The 18,719-nt window shown below is 26.6% G+C and overlaps 1 protein-coding gene and 1 long non-coding RNA gene across 2 annotated transcripts in view; both read right to left on the bottom strand.

Annotated features, from left to right (window-relative positions):
• Positions 1-15,837, bottom strand: part of LOC135926100 (uncharacterized) — a 33,559-nt gene extending 17,722 nt beyond the window's left edge. The window contains exons 1-9 of the mRNA XM_065461790.1: positions 15,796-15,837; positions 15,577-15,626; positions 15,468-15,535; positions 14,590-15,292; positions 8,034-8,645; positions 7,788-7,940; positions 2,603-2,820; positions 1,746-2,183; positions 640-821 (exon numbers count right to left, since the gene is read on the bottom strand). Coding sequence (XP_065317862.1) covers positions 640-821; positions 1,746-2,183; positions 2,603-2,820; positions 7,788-7,940; positions 8,034-8,645; positions 14,590-15,292; positions 15,468-15,535; positions 15,577-15,589 — 2,387 coding nt within the window. The 5' untranslated portion in view covers positions 15,590-15,626; positions 15,796-15,837. The remainder of the gene's footprint in view (positions 1-639; positions 822-1,745; positions 2,184-2,602; positions 2,821-7,787; positions 7,941-8,033; positions 8,646-14,589; positions 15,293-15,467; positions 15,536-15,576; positions 15,627-15,795) is intronic.
• On the bottom strand, positions 15,832-16,241 carry LOC135926101 (uncharacterized). The gene is made up of 4 exons (XR_010571781.1): positions 16,114-16,241; positions 16,026-16,072; positions 15,928-15,983; positions 15,832-15,885 (listed from the first exon to the last, which is right to left on the bottom strand). It is a non-coding gene; the product is annotated as an uncharacterized LOC135926101 (long non-coding RNA).
• Positions 16,242-18,719: the final 2,478 nt, after the last annotated feature.

Below are 18,719 nucleotides of genomic sequence, written 5' to 3'. Positions count from 1 at the left end.
AACCTAACCAATAAGAATAAGATTACCAGCTTGGTACATACAAAACAACTCTTTCAAAAATACCCAGTTCATTTCATGTGATTCACGGATGAAAAGGATTACAGTAAATTCACCAGTAAATCTTAGATTTTGATCCAATCCGGTTGACTACAAGATATGGAGCATCCTTGAACGTGTTTATCAAACCCGCATACGCAATATTGGTCATCTAATATTGTGACTTATGGAGGAATGGAATCGTTTTAATCAAGGAATTGTTAATCGTGCAATCAATGAATGGCGAGATCGTCTTAGAACATCGACCTAATTGCGGGAATTTTGAATATCAACTTTAAAGAACAACATTTGACTCAAATTAATTTTAAATGTTGATGTTTTCGTCGAATTATAAAATTTAATAAAAATGAATTTTTAAATGTTTGAAAAGTTCGAATTTTGTTTTTCCAACTTTATATGCATTTTGGACCCTGTTGATAGAATTAGATGAAATTTGCAGAAAACATTGATAATTTATCCCTCTATCGATCTATAATCTATTTAATTATTTAAAATTGACAGATTTATTGCCAGAACAAAAACGAAGTTCAATTGGGACACAGTGTATATAAAATTTATAAAAAAACTAAGCTAAGGTAATACTTGAAAGCTAAAATTTCGGTAAACGGTAAAACATTATAGATCCTGTGATGAGATGGTGATAATGAGGAGCCCTTGTGTGAAATAAGTCCCGAAGTCATCATGAAATTCGATAAATCTTCCTTGTGGGTAGATTGATAATTTTCGTTTACTATGACCCGTATTACTATTAATGCTTCCTCAATCTTATATTATCATTTTTTTTAATTTATGGTAAGATAGTTTTAAAAAAAATTTCATTTCTTCCCTTTTAGTTTGACAATCGTCACTCATATTAGTGTCTCGTCTTAACTTAATTAACCATAGTCTTGACTTTATAATAAAATTACGAAACCTTTAATCACCTCCTTAAGTTAGTAGCCGTTTTAATTAAGGTTTGGATATTCAAATCAATTATATTCCATATAATGACCGGCTTAAGATACAAAAAAATGGCTTTTGCTGCTGCATACAGTGCTTGCGCCTAAACGGGCATTGGTTAAAATATAATTGTTATTTAGTAATTTTCTATTATACTGATCAATGTCCTTTATGACCACGTTTTCAAAGAATAATAGCTATTTCGTTATTCGATTGAATTATTTGAAACTATTCGTAAAAATTTGAAATTATTCGTAAGTAATCAACATGTTCATTGTAAAACTTTGTATTCTTTACTTTAGTTCCAAATTTACCAATCATTTTATTAAATTTAATCATTCATTTTTGGACTATTGAAAGTATTCAGAAAATTTTAAATTTTCCTGCTAACTAATATTTAAGTTTAAGGCAATGGCTCATTTTTTTATCCAATTATTTTATATTGTTTCCAACAGTATTTTTTTTTATTGATGAGTGATTCCTTTCTCTATATAAATGACGGATTTGTTTCAATAGCAATAATCGCACATTCAACTTCTTCAATTATGGTTTTAGTTTTTGCCAATTTTTCTAAAAAGTTATTAATTGTACCAATCCGATATGGTTTTTAAATATCGGTGTATAAAATAAAATCCGAAATTAAGCATGATTCGAGTAAAATAGATAAAACACTATAATAATAATAAGGGACAGCTAACGAGGGATTTTTTAGATTTTTTAAAATAATTATTATATTTAACGATATATACCTGTAAATAGTAACGAAAACGAAAATGAAATAGATTAAAATGCTTGAGGAAGGCGTACAAATCTATACACAATGTATAACACCAAGGACATTTCAAGGCAGCACTATTAGAAATTACAGTTTGAATATGATTATTGCGGATGGGAGTGATGATGGAGTCACCTTCCGAATTCTCGATGTTTATTGCTACTGGATAAGTGTCATCTTGCCATTCTTCCTTTTTCAATGGGCAACAATTTTCGTAATTATCGGGAAGAAATTTGATATCATCTTCCCTTTCCCCATCTCTCAATGTTCTCTTATTAGCATTAGGGCAAGAATTAGTAGCTAACAATTCGAATTGTAGCACTATTTTACGGGACGGTGGTAACTGCTGGTTGAGTAAACGTTGCTCGTCCTTCAGCCAACGGAGCTTTCGTTCTTCCGATTGATTCTTCTCCTATTATGTTTTATACAGATTTGTATAATATTGAACTAAGACACATTATTCTCAAGGTGGCAAGAATGAATTTTGAGTGTACTATCCATTGCCAAATTATTTATCATAACAACACTTTTTTCCAAATCAAATATAAAATTAATAAATAAATTATATTCATTTAAAAAGCGGAATTAATTCTATTTCATATGTCAAACGCAAGAATCTAAAAATATGATTTGCTGTAAATTTCAGTGGATGATTTTGATTAAATAATATAAGAAATTCGAAAAAGTTTAACAAATTGATTTCTCTTCTAATTCAAATTTATTGCTATGCCAAACTAATTCTGACATGGGTAGTACATAATTTTTAATAAATTGTTATATTGGCAATAAATTATATTTTACGCAAAATATAAGCAAATAATTATAACTCACATTATCATTTGGGTTATTTGGATTATATAGTGATGGTAATGGTTGGCATTTTTTTCTTGTTCGGGTTTTTTTTTCGGCAAAAATTTTGGAGGCGTCGTTGGGTAAAGGGTAAGGAATAGAAGGGTTATTCTCGTATGGTACCAATTTTTGTTTTAAGTCAGTTTCTAAATAATTGTGTATACTGCTAGATAAGTGAAGTGTCATCATATTCTTGGGATCTATATTACGTTTGTTATTCATAAAATTATATATATGTATTGTCAATTAATACATTCATACAATGATTGATTTTTGCCACATTCGGCCCCTTCCAAACAAAACGTTTTTTTTAAGCGTTTTCCGAGGTACGTTTTTCGGAATTTTTTTTTTACTTCCAAACAACAAACGATTTTTATTATACAGCTGATTTTTTATATTACAAAATATTATAATAAATAATTTGTGTGGTACTATATCACCAGAAAAGAGACCAATGTCACTTTAAGGCTAATATTATGTACTTATTAAAATAAAAAGCATATAAATTACTTATAGGAGCAAAATATTTTCAAATAGCCTATACGAGCAGAATAAGAATGAATATTTAATGGGATAAGATATCCAAGTGAAAGATATTCTTAAATAGATTACTATTATTAAAAAATAATTCACCAGATAAGTTTATATATTTTTATTATAAAATTTACATTAATAAATAAAATTAAAAAAATGTAGACAAAGAATATCTTAAATATATAATACATGTTTTACAATATTGAATTAAGAGATGCATTTAAGAAAAAATTAGGGATAAAGGTAGAAAATCTATTGATGGTGCTATAAAGAATTAAAATTATATTAAATGGCATTCCATATAATTGTGTAATAAATAATTTGCAAGGTTTTTTTGGAATTATGTAATTGTTTATAATATTTAAAATAAATATATGTAAATTGAAGATATTTCAATAACAACATATCTATGCTCTAATATATTCTGGGATAAATATAATATTTTATCTGCTAAATATTCATTTCTATAATAATGATCATGGCAAGTTATTTAATAATTCCATTATCGTAATTTCTTTAAATTCATTGAATACCTTATTTAAATTTAATAACAGAAATATAAATAAATATATTTATATCAAATAATCATACTTAAATAATTAAAAAATCTTTTAATTACAAATTATGGATTAGAAAGTGTTTATTAAACTAAAAAGATATTATCAAACTATTTTACCTTTTAACATTAAAATCCACAATTCATCTAATACTTATTTAAGTAAGTATGTTTCACCTTGTTTAAAATTTTGCGTAATATAATATTTTAAAAAACAACTTGTTCACTTCAATCATATAACACGCCATTTAATCGTTAAAAAATATAAAACTAGTTTGATATTAAAAAAATGCAAAAACGTTTGAAATAAAAAAACGTTGTTTGGTAATTGTTTTTTTCTCGCTTTGATAAACGTTGTTTGGAAATGGCCTTCAGCTTAAACTTAGTATTTATATATATATATAATATTAATAAGGATAACCCGCTTCGATAATATTCAACCATTTTTGTTTCTCTTAAAAGAAAATTTAAAAATTTTGGGTATGATATTGGGTATTAGAAATGTTCCGATATCTCCGGTTAAGATTCGAAAAATATCATAATTCTTTTCGCCTTTTTTCTTTTAAAATCAACATATTTAATTAAAATATAAAATAATACCTAACATAAGTGCCCTTTATCCCCCCCCCAGGCCAATTACGCTAAGGCCCCATCTAATGACGCGAGGAGCTAATCTGCCAGTGAGACTGCCCCTTATCTTAACAATACAACTTCATTTTAATCGATAATAAAGGGTGTAATAATCTTTGGTGTGCATGAGGTTAAAACAGGGTTGTCAGTAGTGATCTGCATCGGGCCTAATTTTTCAAGCCCGGCCCGAAATTTTTTTAAAAAAGTTTTGCCGGCCCGAACCCGAAATTTTTTTAGAAAGTTTTGCCGGCCCGAACCCGAAATTTATTTTAAAAAAATTTACCGGCCCGGCCAGGCCCGAATTTATTTAAATATAGAAATTAATTTTTATAATTACTTAATAAAAGACATATGTTATATAGCGTTTAGTTTCAATAAATTAAATCAAAAATTTTTATTTTACATAAAAAATTCAATATAAAATGGATAAATTTAGATATATTTAATAAAATTTCCAAGGTCCGACCCGACCCTGCCCGAAATTTTTTTTAAAATATTAGGCCCGGCCCGAACCCGATTATTTTAAATAGAAATAGGCTAGAACCCGGGGACTCGGGCCGGGCCTAACTTTGCAGATCTCTAGTTGTCAGATCAATGATTTGGCCGCGATTCTGATGCCTACCTCATGTTTATTACATTTCTGTTTTCATTTTCACGTTTTTGAACAAATAAAATATTCCTTTTCCCACACTTTATCTTAAGTTTTTATAAAAAAGATAACATTTTTATATATTTTGTTAATAGATATAATAGTTTGGCAATGTTTAATGGCTAATTCAGATATCTGAAGGCAAGTCATAAAGAAATTAAAATAAGCATTGATGCAAGAATTAATTTATTGAGTATTTCTAAAGTTAACCTATTTTTTTTAAATCCCGAGGTTGAGGTTTTAGTTTTAAGCTAAAAATTAGATTTCGTCATTTATAAAACGGCTAAAAATTAGCTAAAGCTGTTAAAAATGGAACAATTATCTAGCCCCATCAGATTACCATCATCATTTAAAATTTAAAAATATAAATATTTTTTATTGCGAAGTCAAATACTATGCAAAATCACTTAATCCTGAATTAATATATAAATATACTTAAATAAAATATTACAGTTGATAATGATTCATTTGAATCATGTTAAAGGCAAACCAGACTATACTGTTTTGATTAATATAATAATAACAATTTCCCTGTAAAATTAAATTTATTTTCACCTGATGCATTTAAATATAAGTATTGATAGGAGGATATATGATGTCTAAAGACATAAAGGATGGAATCCCCCGGGAAAATCAAGGCAAAGGTCCCGTCCCCCAAAAGGGAATATGAGGCGAAACCTTCCATAAACTAGTATAAAAGAAGAAAACTTGACCTTTGAGCATCCGAGAACCCTTGGTTGAAAGAATAGTTAATGATTATTTCTAGGGCTGTGCTGGTCCACATATTTTTCACCGATCCGATCCAATCCGATATTGGTTCAAAACCGATCCGATACCGATATTTATACTGATTTTTCACCACCCCCTTTGAACCAAATGTAATTTAGAAATCAATATATTTTATGCAAAAAATCGAATTAATGAATCTTTCATTATTCCTCCTCGTTAAATTAGAATTCTGCAGATAACGCATTTTGCAAAATTATCTTTTCTTTTGTAAAATTTTCCCATAATTCAGATACCAAATTTTAATAAATTCTTTTATTTAAAGTATAAATAATAAAATTGACTTTATTCTTGAAGAAGATTTAAAATAAAAAAACTTTGGGTGTTCCTTTTCTATTTTTATAAAAAAAACTTTTAAAATACTATAAATCTATTTTAATAAATAAATAAAATTTAGGGGGGTTTGTGCTTTTGCATTGTTTAAAAATAATATTTAGAAAATATTATAATAATGTAAAATAAATATACAAAACATAAAATAACAAAAAAAGAACGGATCGGGTTTTTACAGGTATCGGTCCGATCCGATATTTTGGAAAACGCTAAATATCGGTGCCGATCCGATCCAATATTTAATATCGGCACAGCCCTAATTATTTCATAGACAATTAATAGATTTGGAAACCTGGATAAATAAAAAAAAGTGTATGCGGCAAAGTAAAATAAAGAAATAAAATCCAATTCGATTTTTATAAAAAGGCTAAAAAAAAATTTGTAATTAGTTTTATGAGGAGGGCAATTTTTTGAACGATATTCTAGTAAAGTGATTGCCTCATGCATGCCCCCCGTATTAGAAAGCCGTACCTCACTCACAATTAGGAATAAATTTTAAAAAAATTATAACTAGCCTAAACTAATAATAATGTTTTTAAAACTTCGCGATAAACAAAGTTTTTATTTTGCTAAGTTTGCAATTTTTTAACGATAGGTAGGCTATAAAATTTTAATTTATTGATTGTTGACTACTTAGTATAATTTCCAAATTTTAATATGATAATATAATTTTTTGCCGAGCCAAATATTTTAAAAAAACTTAATAATTTTTCAGCATATTTTAAAAATTTTTTAATGCTACCTTTTTGTTGTATGTATTATGTACACTACCCTGGTTAATATATTAGTAGCATTATCTCGGCTCATCAATATATAACATTTTTTTGATATTTCGGTCAACAGGTATTTGGCTACCTCTTTTTTTCAATCATCCTTAATATATTTTTTTTATATAAAATCGTAATAGTGCGCACAAATTGAGCGTTTCAAACGTTGCGTTGCAAACGCAACATTTTAAATAAAAAAAAGGGATTTGTCTTTTGAAAATTATATTATTGTCTGCGTTCTTATTTCTTTAATTTCTAAATATTCCTTTTTAGGATATAAGTAAGATATTTATATTACATTTTATATAATATTACACAGCGAATAATAATAAAATAGTAATGAAAAAGCAAACCTATTTGCGTTTTTTTAAATGGTTGCTAACGCCAAACTGTAATTTTACCAATTTGAACGAGGTCATTTGAAATGCATTATTTGCGCTTGAAACGCACCGTTTGAAAAGCTCAATTTCGCACTATAATGGTTGAAATGTTTATGTTTTTATTTCTCTTAAAAAATGGAAGACTTTCTGGACTCGAAACTAGAACTTCCGATCTCGATCTTAAATGTTTGAACGATTATCATCGTCAAAGTTTTATATGCATCAAAAATTATCAACAATAAATAAGCTTTTTTTTAATAAAAAGATAAAATATATTTGTAAAATAAACTTTGTCATTATGTTTCCTACAAGTTTTAAATCCTTTCAAATTTTTGAAACAGGTCTTAGATACAACTTTATAATAATTCCTTTAAAAGAATATAAACAATATTCAGTCACTCATGATGGTTATAAAATAACAGTATAAAAGAATTTAAAAAATAATGTAATCAAGCAGAATGTAAAATTTATATAATAACGATGAATAAATAATCATATAAATACACTAAAATACAAATTTTCTAAGTATAACCTGGTGTTAAGTTATCATAACTATCCGATTTAATTTGTTGAAGTTTTTTAAAAGAATCTTTGACCTTTGGAAGGATAGTGGGATAGCTAATCATTTTTAAGGATGAGCGCAAAGTCCTAGCTTCCCTTCCAAATTTAAGGCTGGATAGTTTTTCTATAATTTGGAAATAATTCGTTTTTTGAAAAGGAATATTAAAATTAAAAGAGATAAAAATTGTTTGCTGGGAAGAAATGAAAGAGTTAATACTTTTTTTGAGGCTTGAAGATTTGTCTATTTCAAGCGAATGGTTGGACTCCTCTGCTTTGATATATCCATTCTTCCTCTCTGTTCTAATCGTTAAATAATCGTTATCTTTGGTGTAAACATTCGTCTCTGGTTGATATAAATCGCTATTTTTTATCAAGGGGCATCCCATGATACCATATCTAAAGTTGATAAATATATCCGGATTTTCAATGAAGCACAATTTTACACTATTATTAGATCTTGTGCCATATGTGGATATCCCAGGGACATGCTGATTTAGCCTTATATTCGATTTGGTGCCAATAAACTCTTTTTGAGAAAAATTTGTCATGTCTTCAAAATTTGAAAAACTGGAGAATAAATGAGAAAAGTCAACGAAAGCGGTGTAACTAAGGTCTTGTTTCGATAATTTTAGCTTTTTATTGCTATATTGTGTGGTGTTGGCAAAACTTTGAGGATCATTTATAACTGGAGGCCTAGAATAACCATTGTAACTATCATAGTGCGAATATTCGCAATTTTCGATAAAAATATTATTATTATTATTGCCTAAACGTGAAGTTTCATTATTGAAGGTTTGTCTTCTGGGTAGTTTTGATCTATTGGCGTAACCTATTATACAGATTGATTAATAATTAAAACCCAGCTTTTTCTTAAAATTTAGATGCCCCAATAATATAAATTAAGGTTTGCAAAAGTCATGATTTCAAAAAAATCATATAAGAGAACTGCTGGTCCGAGCCATAAAATGGTATGATTTTAATAATTCTTGCTAGACCGATTTTTTTATAATATATTTAGAAAAAAACCAGTTGGTAAATCATATAATGGATCATTTAACATCCATTTGCTGCCCTTTTTTGCAATTTCCTATCGTATCATTTAAAGAATATAGCCAACCTAATTTAAAATGATAAAAATAATATAAAATCGTATGAAAAATAATTAGACTGGACTGGGCTAAAATATTTTTAAAAATTTGGGCCAGGTTTAAAAATAATAAAAGTCAAATCCATGCAGTTCTCTGATTTAAATCAAATAATTATATTTTAATCAAATATTTATTTGTTATCATTTTGTAATAAAGGTCTGCAAATTCAAATTTTTATTCAGTACCCAACCAGAAATTTTTATTTATTTTTAAGTCTAAGTCCATAGTTTGACCCAACCAAAAATTTTAATCGAAAAATATAATTAAACAAATTTTTATAAAATTAAATAAAAATGACTAAATGTTTTGTCCTAATTCCAGAGAATTTATTTTTAGGTTTATTTTTAATAAAATATTAATTTCTATCCTCTATTTAAGAATTTTTTTAAAAGATGGATTTGTTTATTACGGGTCCAATTAAATGATAGATGACAAATAAAAATCATTGTAAATAAATATTGTATAAGTATCAGATTGGTCTTTTATAGGGTTGTACTGATGTACAAATTTTTTACCTATCTGATATTTCCGGATATTATTAAAATCCCGATCCTATCGCGATATTTATATTGATTAACCATCTATCTTTGAACCAATGTAATAAAAATCTCAATATTTTCTATTTTAAGAAAACAAACTAATCATGAATGATTAAAATATTTTTCTCCAAAAGTTAATAATCTCATTTAAAATATTTACCATGTTAATTGGTGAATGTATCGTTGTTAAATAGCTTTATTTAGCCGATTTTTAAAAAGGAAAATAAATCAAGATTTTAGTCAAAATATTATTAACTAATGCTTTAAAATACGACAATAGAAGTCCAAACCTTTCTGAAATCTTGGGTAAAATCAATAAGCTTGAGTATTTACTTTTAGCCAAAATCTTGACATTTATAAAATTGGCAAAATCGAGCCTTTAACAATACTAGGTAAATGTGACTAGTTTTAAAATCCTTTTCTTGTTGCTAATAATATAACAAAAATAGTGTACAATTTTTAGCTAAAATTGTATTTTAGTTCCATTTATTAATTTGTTATAATGAAATTATTTATAAAATAAAAAATTATATATATAATCTTAAAAAAACCCAAAACAATAAAAATATTGGCACAAACCAAGTTTTTATATGAACATTAAAAAATATCGGATGGATAAAAAGTGGATTGGCACAAAAGGTCTACAAAGTGATTTTTCCACAACCTGAGCCCGAATTATAAAAAAATTTGTCCGACCCCAAACTCGCTGGAATTTAAAAAAATTTCAATCCGACCCCAGATTAAATTTTTTTAAATTTGAATGTGAATATTATCATATCCAAAAAACAATTATAAATTATGTGTATTACCTTATAATTTGCTTGGTCATAAATTTTACGACCCAATTTGGTGCTCAGGCTGGCTCTGAGCACGAACCCGGAGCACAGACTCGGGGTTCAGATGAATAATGTTATTTCAAATAAAAATTATAGTATAGAAATAGCAAAATGCAATGGCATTTTCTTGGGTTAGATAGTAAAGCCCTGTAAACAACTCAGCTTAGAGTTAAAAAAAATTTTAGACTGGACCACGAGATACCAAAAAAATAGGATTAAAATGAATTGTTATATTAGTTAGATGAGCGATTATTTCCAGCTATACCATCCTAGTTCAGAATTAGATAAAAACTTTCTTACCGGTTTGTTTAATTTCATCGCTATTTTTTTAACACGTATTTTTCTAATTTTAGAAATGTATCCTAGACAAGTACATTTGATAAAATTAGTTCCTAAATTCAGCAAGATTGAGCTTGAATGGGATATTTAGAATACTTTTGAATCGTTTATATTTATGGGGGTGGGGGGGGGGTGTAATAAATAAGCTTCGTTTTGTCATGCCTATTCTGAAGTCAAAATTTATATAATCTTCAATTTACACTTTTTATATTTTTATATAGTGTGCAATTGCCATAATTGGGTAACAAAATCTTCAGGCAATTGCGGAAGAAAATCCGTTAACATCAAGGCGTTTTAATTTATATTAATTTCTTTCAAATTTGAGCCTCTATCTTTTTAAGAATAACCCCGAAAAACCAGAGTGATCATTAGGCTAAAAATATATTTTGTTTGAAGAAGTATAAAATTAAAATTGTCGTAAAATTAAAAAATTATAATAAGAAGTTTTAATTAAAATAATAATATTATTCTCAATATTTTCTTTTAACTTTTTAAAAAGTAAATGTGTTATTTTAATTATTTTTGTAAGCAAAATATTTTTACCTGAATGCGTTTTATTTTTAATTTAATCGTAAACATGTTATATTTCATTAAATCATCACAACACCGAAAAATAATAATTAATAAATTTCACTTCAAAAATATTAAAAAACGGAAATTTTATTTTTAATAATTCATTTTTAAAATTAATAGTAAAAGTTGAATTTAATAAAAAAAATGTTTTTTTAAAAAAAAAATTTCTAATTTAATAAATAACTTTAAAAATATAAAAAAAACACATGCTGATTGTTGAGGATAATTATGTTTATATCAAAGTTTAGAAAATAATGTGTTCAAAAGATAATTTCGATATTATAACTAAGAAATTTTGTAAAGTTGCTTGTAGTAGATATCCTATAAATCCCACTAAGATTTTGAAGAGTGTTAAATATATAAACTTGTTATATATGTGAATTTAACATAGTCTGGAAGAGATAAAATGGCTAGGTCAAAATGACTCCAATCAAAAGCTCCCCAATTAAAACAAATATTTAAATTAGAGATCTGCAAAAGTAGGCCGGCCCGGCCCGTACCTGTTTTTTTAAGAAAATTTGGGCCGTATCGGGTCGGGACTTAGAAATTTTTTAAATATATCAATTTTATGTTGAATTTTTTATGTAAAATAAAAATATGTAATTTTATTTATAGAAAGTAGACCCCAAATAACATATATCGTTTATTTTAAGTTATTATAAAAATTAATTTCTATATTTAAATAAATTCAGGCCGGGCAGGCAAAATTTTTTAAAAAAAATTTGTGCAAAACTTCATAAAAATTTCGGGCCAGGCCGGGCTTGAAAAATTGGGCCCAATGCAGATTACTAATTTAAATGGTTAGTAAATGAGATAAATGTAGAATAAAATAATAAACAAAACTTTAATTTATAATTAGAATGATAAATAAGATTTAAGATTAGTAAATCAGATTTATTTTTTCGTAGTTTTCGTTTATCTGAACCCTGGGTCGAAACCATGGGTCTGAAACACGGGTTTGAACCCCGGGTCTGTGCTTGGGGTTCGTGCTCAGAGCTGCTTTAGTCAATTTTTAAACGCAAACCCCGGGTCTAGCAACCAACCAATTAACAACACTGTGATATATGAATGAAGAGTCGAGTTTGTCAGGGCTTATAGTGCGCACAAATTGAACGTTTAAACGCAGCTTTTTTAAAACGCAATTAATGTATTTTATATGCATTCGTTTAAATTGAACAGCATTTTTTTTGTTTCAAATTTAATAAAAATTAACGCTTCAATTTATATAGCTGCTTTTATGTTTTTTTATTTGCGTTTGAAAACTGCGTTGAAAATTTCAATTTGTGTAAACAAGTCCTCCTATCTTCAAAGGCCATACTAGCTGCTGCTCATTCACTGCTAGCCAAAGAAGCAGGGATAGCCAGAAATTTAAGAGCCAAAACCCTTAAAATGGTAAAGTCGTTTTGATAAATCTTTAACCAATTTAAGATTTCGTAAACAATTTTAAATATTGAAAATTTGAGGCTATAACTAAATAGATATCAGATAAATGTAGTGTTAACGAAGTTCGTTTTTTAAAAAAAATGGTGAACTTGACGAACTTTGAACGTGTTCCTTTTTTATGACGAACGCGTTCGAATTTAACGTTCGTTCAATTTTAAAAACACCTTTTATTTTTATTTATAAGAAAAATTTAATATTAATCCAAATATTTAAGAAAAATGTTTTTTATTTTATAATCAACTGTTTTTCCTTTTTCACATTTCAATTTTTTTAGCACATCATTATTATAGTTTATTAATTTGAATATTATTGTTTATATTTTAATTTAATGGATTAGCATAAACATGGATATTATTATTTCATCATCATCTGATTCTGAAAATTCAAAATGAGATGAATTGGCATTACCATGGCCCAAATATGATAAATATTTTGCAGTAACATCCTATATTGAAGGAACTAATTCAATACTTACCGAATGTAAAATGTGTCCAAAAAGTATTATATAGTTTCAAAATCTTCAAGTTCCAATTAAAAACGAAATTTGATTGTATAAGTAAATCATTATATTAGAAAAAAAAATGCATTTAGGTTATTTGACCCCAACAATAACGATAGTTATTTTAAAATTAAAAAAAATTAGTAGCCTAAATTATGGTCAACTACTGATAGACGCATTATTCAATGGGATTAATAAAAATATTAAACCTATTACTATCAAATTAATTACATATATTTTATTTTTTTTAAAGATTGGAATATATATGAAGATCAATATGTTCTTTCTGCAATTATACATCCAATATTCAAGCTTCAATAGCCATAGATAAAACTTCCTTCGAACGAACCTATCAAAAATAAACTTATAGCGTTATTGATGAAAAAATGCATTGAAAACATTAGAAATGATAATGCAAGAACTGCTATTTTCGAGATATCCTTTTTTGACGAGTAAGTAAAAGATGGATTGAAGGAGGATAACTTATCTCAATTTTTGAAACAAGGACAAAACAATAAATGTTTTTAATACCTTCCCCAAGTTAAAAGAGTTGTTTATTAAGTATAATACTGCAATCCCTCATCTGCCCCTATAGAGCGTGTTTTTAGTATAGCAAATGTCGTATTAACTGCCAAGTGTTCTGTCTATCAGATGAAAATTTTGAAAAACAATATTAAAATTTTATAAGAAAAATTTTTCATAAATAAAAATATCTTTTTATTCACTTATAATATATCAAAATAAAACTATATTATTTTTCAACATGTCTAATATATTGTGTTAAAATATATAAGACATTTATTTAATTAAATTAAATATAAAAAAAAATTTATCATAAAATTTTGAACAAACAAGAACATGTTCGATTTTTTTAGAAATGTTTACAGCACTAGATAAATGTAAAAAATGTATTTTAATTAACCTGATAGAATATGATGTGAATTAAGTATGAAATAATAACACAATAATATAACTAAATAGTTTGGTAAATGGATGTTATGTAGAATAATATTGAAAATGACATGTTATCCTAATTGAACTTAAGAATTAAAAAGATTATTTAGGATATTATATTTATTTATTGGGTTGGGCTTTGGATTGGAAGCCTCTTACAACCCAATCTGAACCCAGGCCCAGAATTAAAAAACTTTTATATCCAAACCTGACCAGAACCCAAACTCGAATCGAGCTCTGTGCAGACCTCTAATTGACACAGCTTTGATCATAAATAATTTTAAAATTATTAATATTAATATATCAAAAAAAACTAAGTAAACTATGAAGTGGTTTTAATTATGAATTCAAGTTACTAAAAAAAATATTTATTTAAGAAAAAAATCTCAGACTCTACTAATTAAGCAAATAAAATGTTAAGCTATAAAATAAATAAATATACCATTTATTATCACATTAGGTCGTGAAAGGCCTTTTTGTGGAGAAATGAGATTTTTTAGCCTAAAGTTATTTTGGATAATATTATTTTGGTTATTTCCTTCAAGGTGGCATAATGGGACAAATGCATTTTCCTGATTTGAATTAGTGAAGTGGATATTATTCAGACTGGAAAATGGAAATTCATCTATATTATCCTCCAGTTTATTAAAAAGTGGGAAAGCTACAAATTTTAATGCCAAATTTTGATTGTTTAAATATTCATGATTAATATTGATTTTATGGGAGGAATGATTTGAATTAGGAAACCTTAGGAGAGAATCTACAATAGACCTAAATTTGTCTAGCTTCCACATAATCTTTTTTATTTTAGAAGTCCCTGGTAATACTAAATCATTGTAATTAAAACCATTCATATGCTTTAAATGCAAAGAATACTGATTGTTATCAAAATTATGGTTATTAGCATTGTGATTGAGCCCATTGGGTAAATTGTGTGATTTGGCAGTTGTTGGATAATAAAGCTGAGTTTCAATATTAATTTTTCCAAGCAAAACTTCATTGTTTGGTGTAAAGTCTGGAATATTTAACTCTTTTGATGAATGCAATTTATCACATTCTGGAATTAAAGTTTCAGAAAATATATGGTTTGAGGTATTGGTGATGGTTGATAAATTAAAGCTTGATTTGTTTTTGTGATACATTTTCTGAATTTATAGGTGTTAAGAATTGTAATAATATATTTTTCTTGTTTTTATGTAATTTTTAAATATAATTTAAGCATACTTCTAAATAAATAATCAAAAAATGTGTGTTTAGCAACCATAAATATAATATTTATACAAACTTATATAAAACTTTATTTTATATTGATTAATATACCATATATGGGGGAAATTGCACTATATAAATGTGTACTATGACTTCTGAAGGTATATTAGGACATAGATCTATATAATATAAGTTAAATAATATTTAATTACTTATTTACTTGACAAATACATTGGTCCAAATTCAAATGATATTGTCTCATGATTAGTCCTGAAGTCAAATGTATTTATAAATGAAAAATAATTAAGCAATCAAAATATAATTTAAATAAATTATTCTTATGTTTATTAATTTTTTAAATTTGTCTATAATTAATTTTAGGAACTGTTATATTCAAAAACATATATAATTAAATTAATATGGAAAAATAAATGTTTACTTATAATGAGTATCAAAATGACAATTTTTATAAATGCGCTGATATAATAGTCCCAATAGAGAATCAAAAGATTTTTTATTTTTCACATAGCTATATACTTTAAGATAAATATGTAGATTTTATAAATATTACGGTTTTGTTTTATTTCTTCTTCTCATGTAAGATAAAGTTCTTTGCAAAATATAGGGCTAAGAAACGTTTAATTAAAATATAAAATGAGACATTATTACTTTGTTTTTGCGACATAAGCCAAAATATCTGTATAATCTTGTGTATTCTATTTTTAATATGTGCATTCATATATGTAATAAATAATACTTTCGATTTTATCGAGTATAATAAGGGGATGCGTTTTAATTAGTTTGCATTCAATTTGAGATTGCATATCGATTTATTTCGTAAATAATCTAATTTCACTCATTCAGCGGTTAAATTCATGCCCGCACCACGCTTCATTCAAAAATTAACAGATGTTGAAAAATATGTTAGGCATATTGGTATGAGGTAATTAATTCATCTCATGTTATATTCAAAATAACTAGTATTTATATTTATATCAGTATATTAACAAAATTGTCAATATTATAGTATTCAATATAAAATTTTAGGACATATATTTTTTTTTTGGTTTAAATAGATTTGCTAAAATATTTTATTTTAGTATTTAATAGATTTAACAGAAACAACAGTCATATATTTTTACCATTATTCAGGGGACTGGCCAAGCCTAGTGGGAATATCCCCATGGGGCCTCGAAATTTTATAAATTTGGGGCACATCTTAGTAAAGAAAAAGAATATTTCTAAAAAAGATTATCATAAAATCTAAATGTGTTTTAATACAAACTTTTTAAAATATTATAAATTTGAATGATTATTAAATATTAATTTAATTATCTGGTGGAATTACAAGTACTAAAAAAAATTTATTTATTTATTTATTTAAAAATAAACCAATTAATTATGCAATATTTATAGTTTGTATGAAAAACACGAAATTATTATTATAATATAAATATTTATTGAAAATGGACCGAAATGAAAATAATATATAATACAAGCAAAACCAAACTCCATAAAAATAATTATATTTTAAATATGTGATTTATATAAGATAAAATGGATTATTAATATATAAAAATGAAGCATTTTATTTATTTATCTTAAGTTAAAATGAAATTGACTATTCTAACTCAAAACTAAGTATAAGTATTAAAATTTTATAATACAGCCCCCCCCCCTCCCAACTAAGGGTGCATTCTAGTGGCGTAGCTACGGGGGTGATTTTCGGGTTTGGACCCCTCCCAGAGCAAAAATTTATTTTTAGATTATACGTTCAAAAGACTTATAAGTGGTGACTTTATATCAAATAAATATCAAATAAATACCAATCATATTTTTATTTTTCTGGTTTTGATGTTTGTGGAAGGATTTTATATTACTATTAAAATTATTCTGGATAGTGTTAATATAAAGATTGAGAATAATCTACTAAATTATAAAACAAATTATTGATGCATTTAAAAAAATATATTTATTATATATTATCGAACATATGGTTATGATTTGTAAGATAAACCCGGCCGAAGGCCGGGAAAAAGGGCCGAAGGCCCGTTAATGGACCCCCTCTAAGGAAAATTTCTAGCGATATTAAACGATATACAGTCAAAACCGTTTAATTGCATATCGCTTAAGTGCAAAAACTTTTAAATGCGAAAAAACCCCGCGATTTTGATAATAATTACTATGGTATAATGTTAAATTACATTTATAATTGCGAATCGAAATATCGGATAATTGAAAAATTTTTCAGGTCCCATTTATATGACAATAACTATAATTTAATCGGATAAGTGAAAAAATAAAAAAAATTTATCGAAAAAATTATTCATCATTTTTTTTATTTAACCTTTTCCCATTCATTCATTCATTCATTCATTCATTCATTCATTCATTACCACGCCAGAAATTAATATAAAAATGGTAAAAAAATCATTCCAAACATTAACCCTGAAGCATAAAAAAGAAATAATTGATAAAACTACATCAAAAACACAATTAGCATCAAATTACAATTGCCACGTCTCGACAATCTACCGTTTAATAGCGAATAAAGAAAATATATGCTCACAATTTCTAAGGAATGAACCTCCTACAACTAAAAGAGTTAGAATGAGTTGTTACCCAAAGACAGAAGCAGCTTTATTGGTTTGGTTTACCCAAATGCGAAATAAAAATTGCAGTGTAAATGGGCCAGTCAGTGGCGTAGCTACGGGGGTGGTTTTCGGGTTTGGACCCCTCCCAGAGCAAATTTTTTTTTGAGATTATACGTTCAGAAGACTTAAAAGTGATTTTATATGAATTATATTTATCTGGTTTTGATGTTTTGGAAGGATATTATATTACTATTGAAATTATTCTGGATAGTATTATTATAAAGTCATTGAGAATAATCTACTAAATTATAATAACATATTATTGATGCATTTAAAAAATATATTTATTATATATTATCGAAGATATGGTTATGATTTGTAAGCCGAAAGCCCGTTAAAGGGGGTCTGGGGGGCGAAGCCCCCAGCTTTTATATGTATGGACCCCCTCTAAGGAAAATTCCTAGCTACGCCACTGGGGCCAGTGATGCTAGAAAAAGCTTTATTTTTAAGCCAAACATTCAATGAAGGTAATTATAAGTTTTTATAATAAATATATATAAATTATAGGCATTCCTACTAGCAGCTGGTTGCAGAGATTTAGTATCTGATCATTTAATTACAAAAAATCAGGCTCTTAATGGTCATTATACTTTTCTTGAATATGCTCATGAACATCTAAGGGACAAGATTCACTAAGAAAGCTAGAGAATATAGTGAAAGAGTCTAGCTAAACTCTTATCATAAAATATTTTTATTAAATCTTACATTA

The sequence above is a fragment of the Gordionus sp. m RMFG-2023 genome, chromosome 3 (genome assembly GCF_954871325.1).
Source record: "Gordionus sp. m RMFG-2023 chromosome 3, tfGorSpeb1-WG-v2, whole genome shotgun sequence".
In the NCBI taxonomy this organism is placed as follows: Eukaryota; Metazoa; Nematomorpha; class Gordioida; order Chordodea; family Parachordodidae; genus Gordionus; species Gordionus sp. m RMFG-2023.
This window is presented reverse-complemented; position numbering and strand designations above follow the sequence as displayed.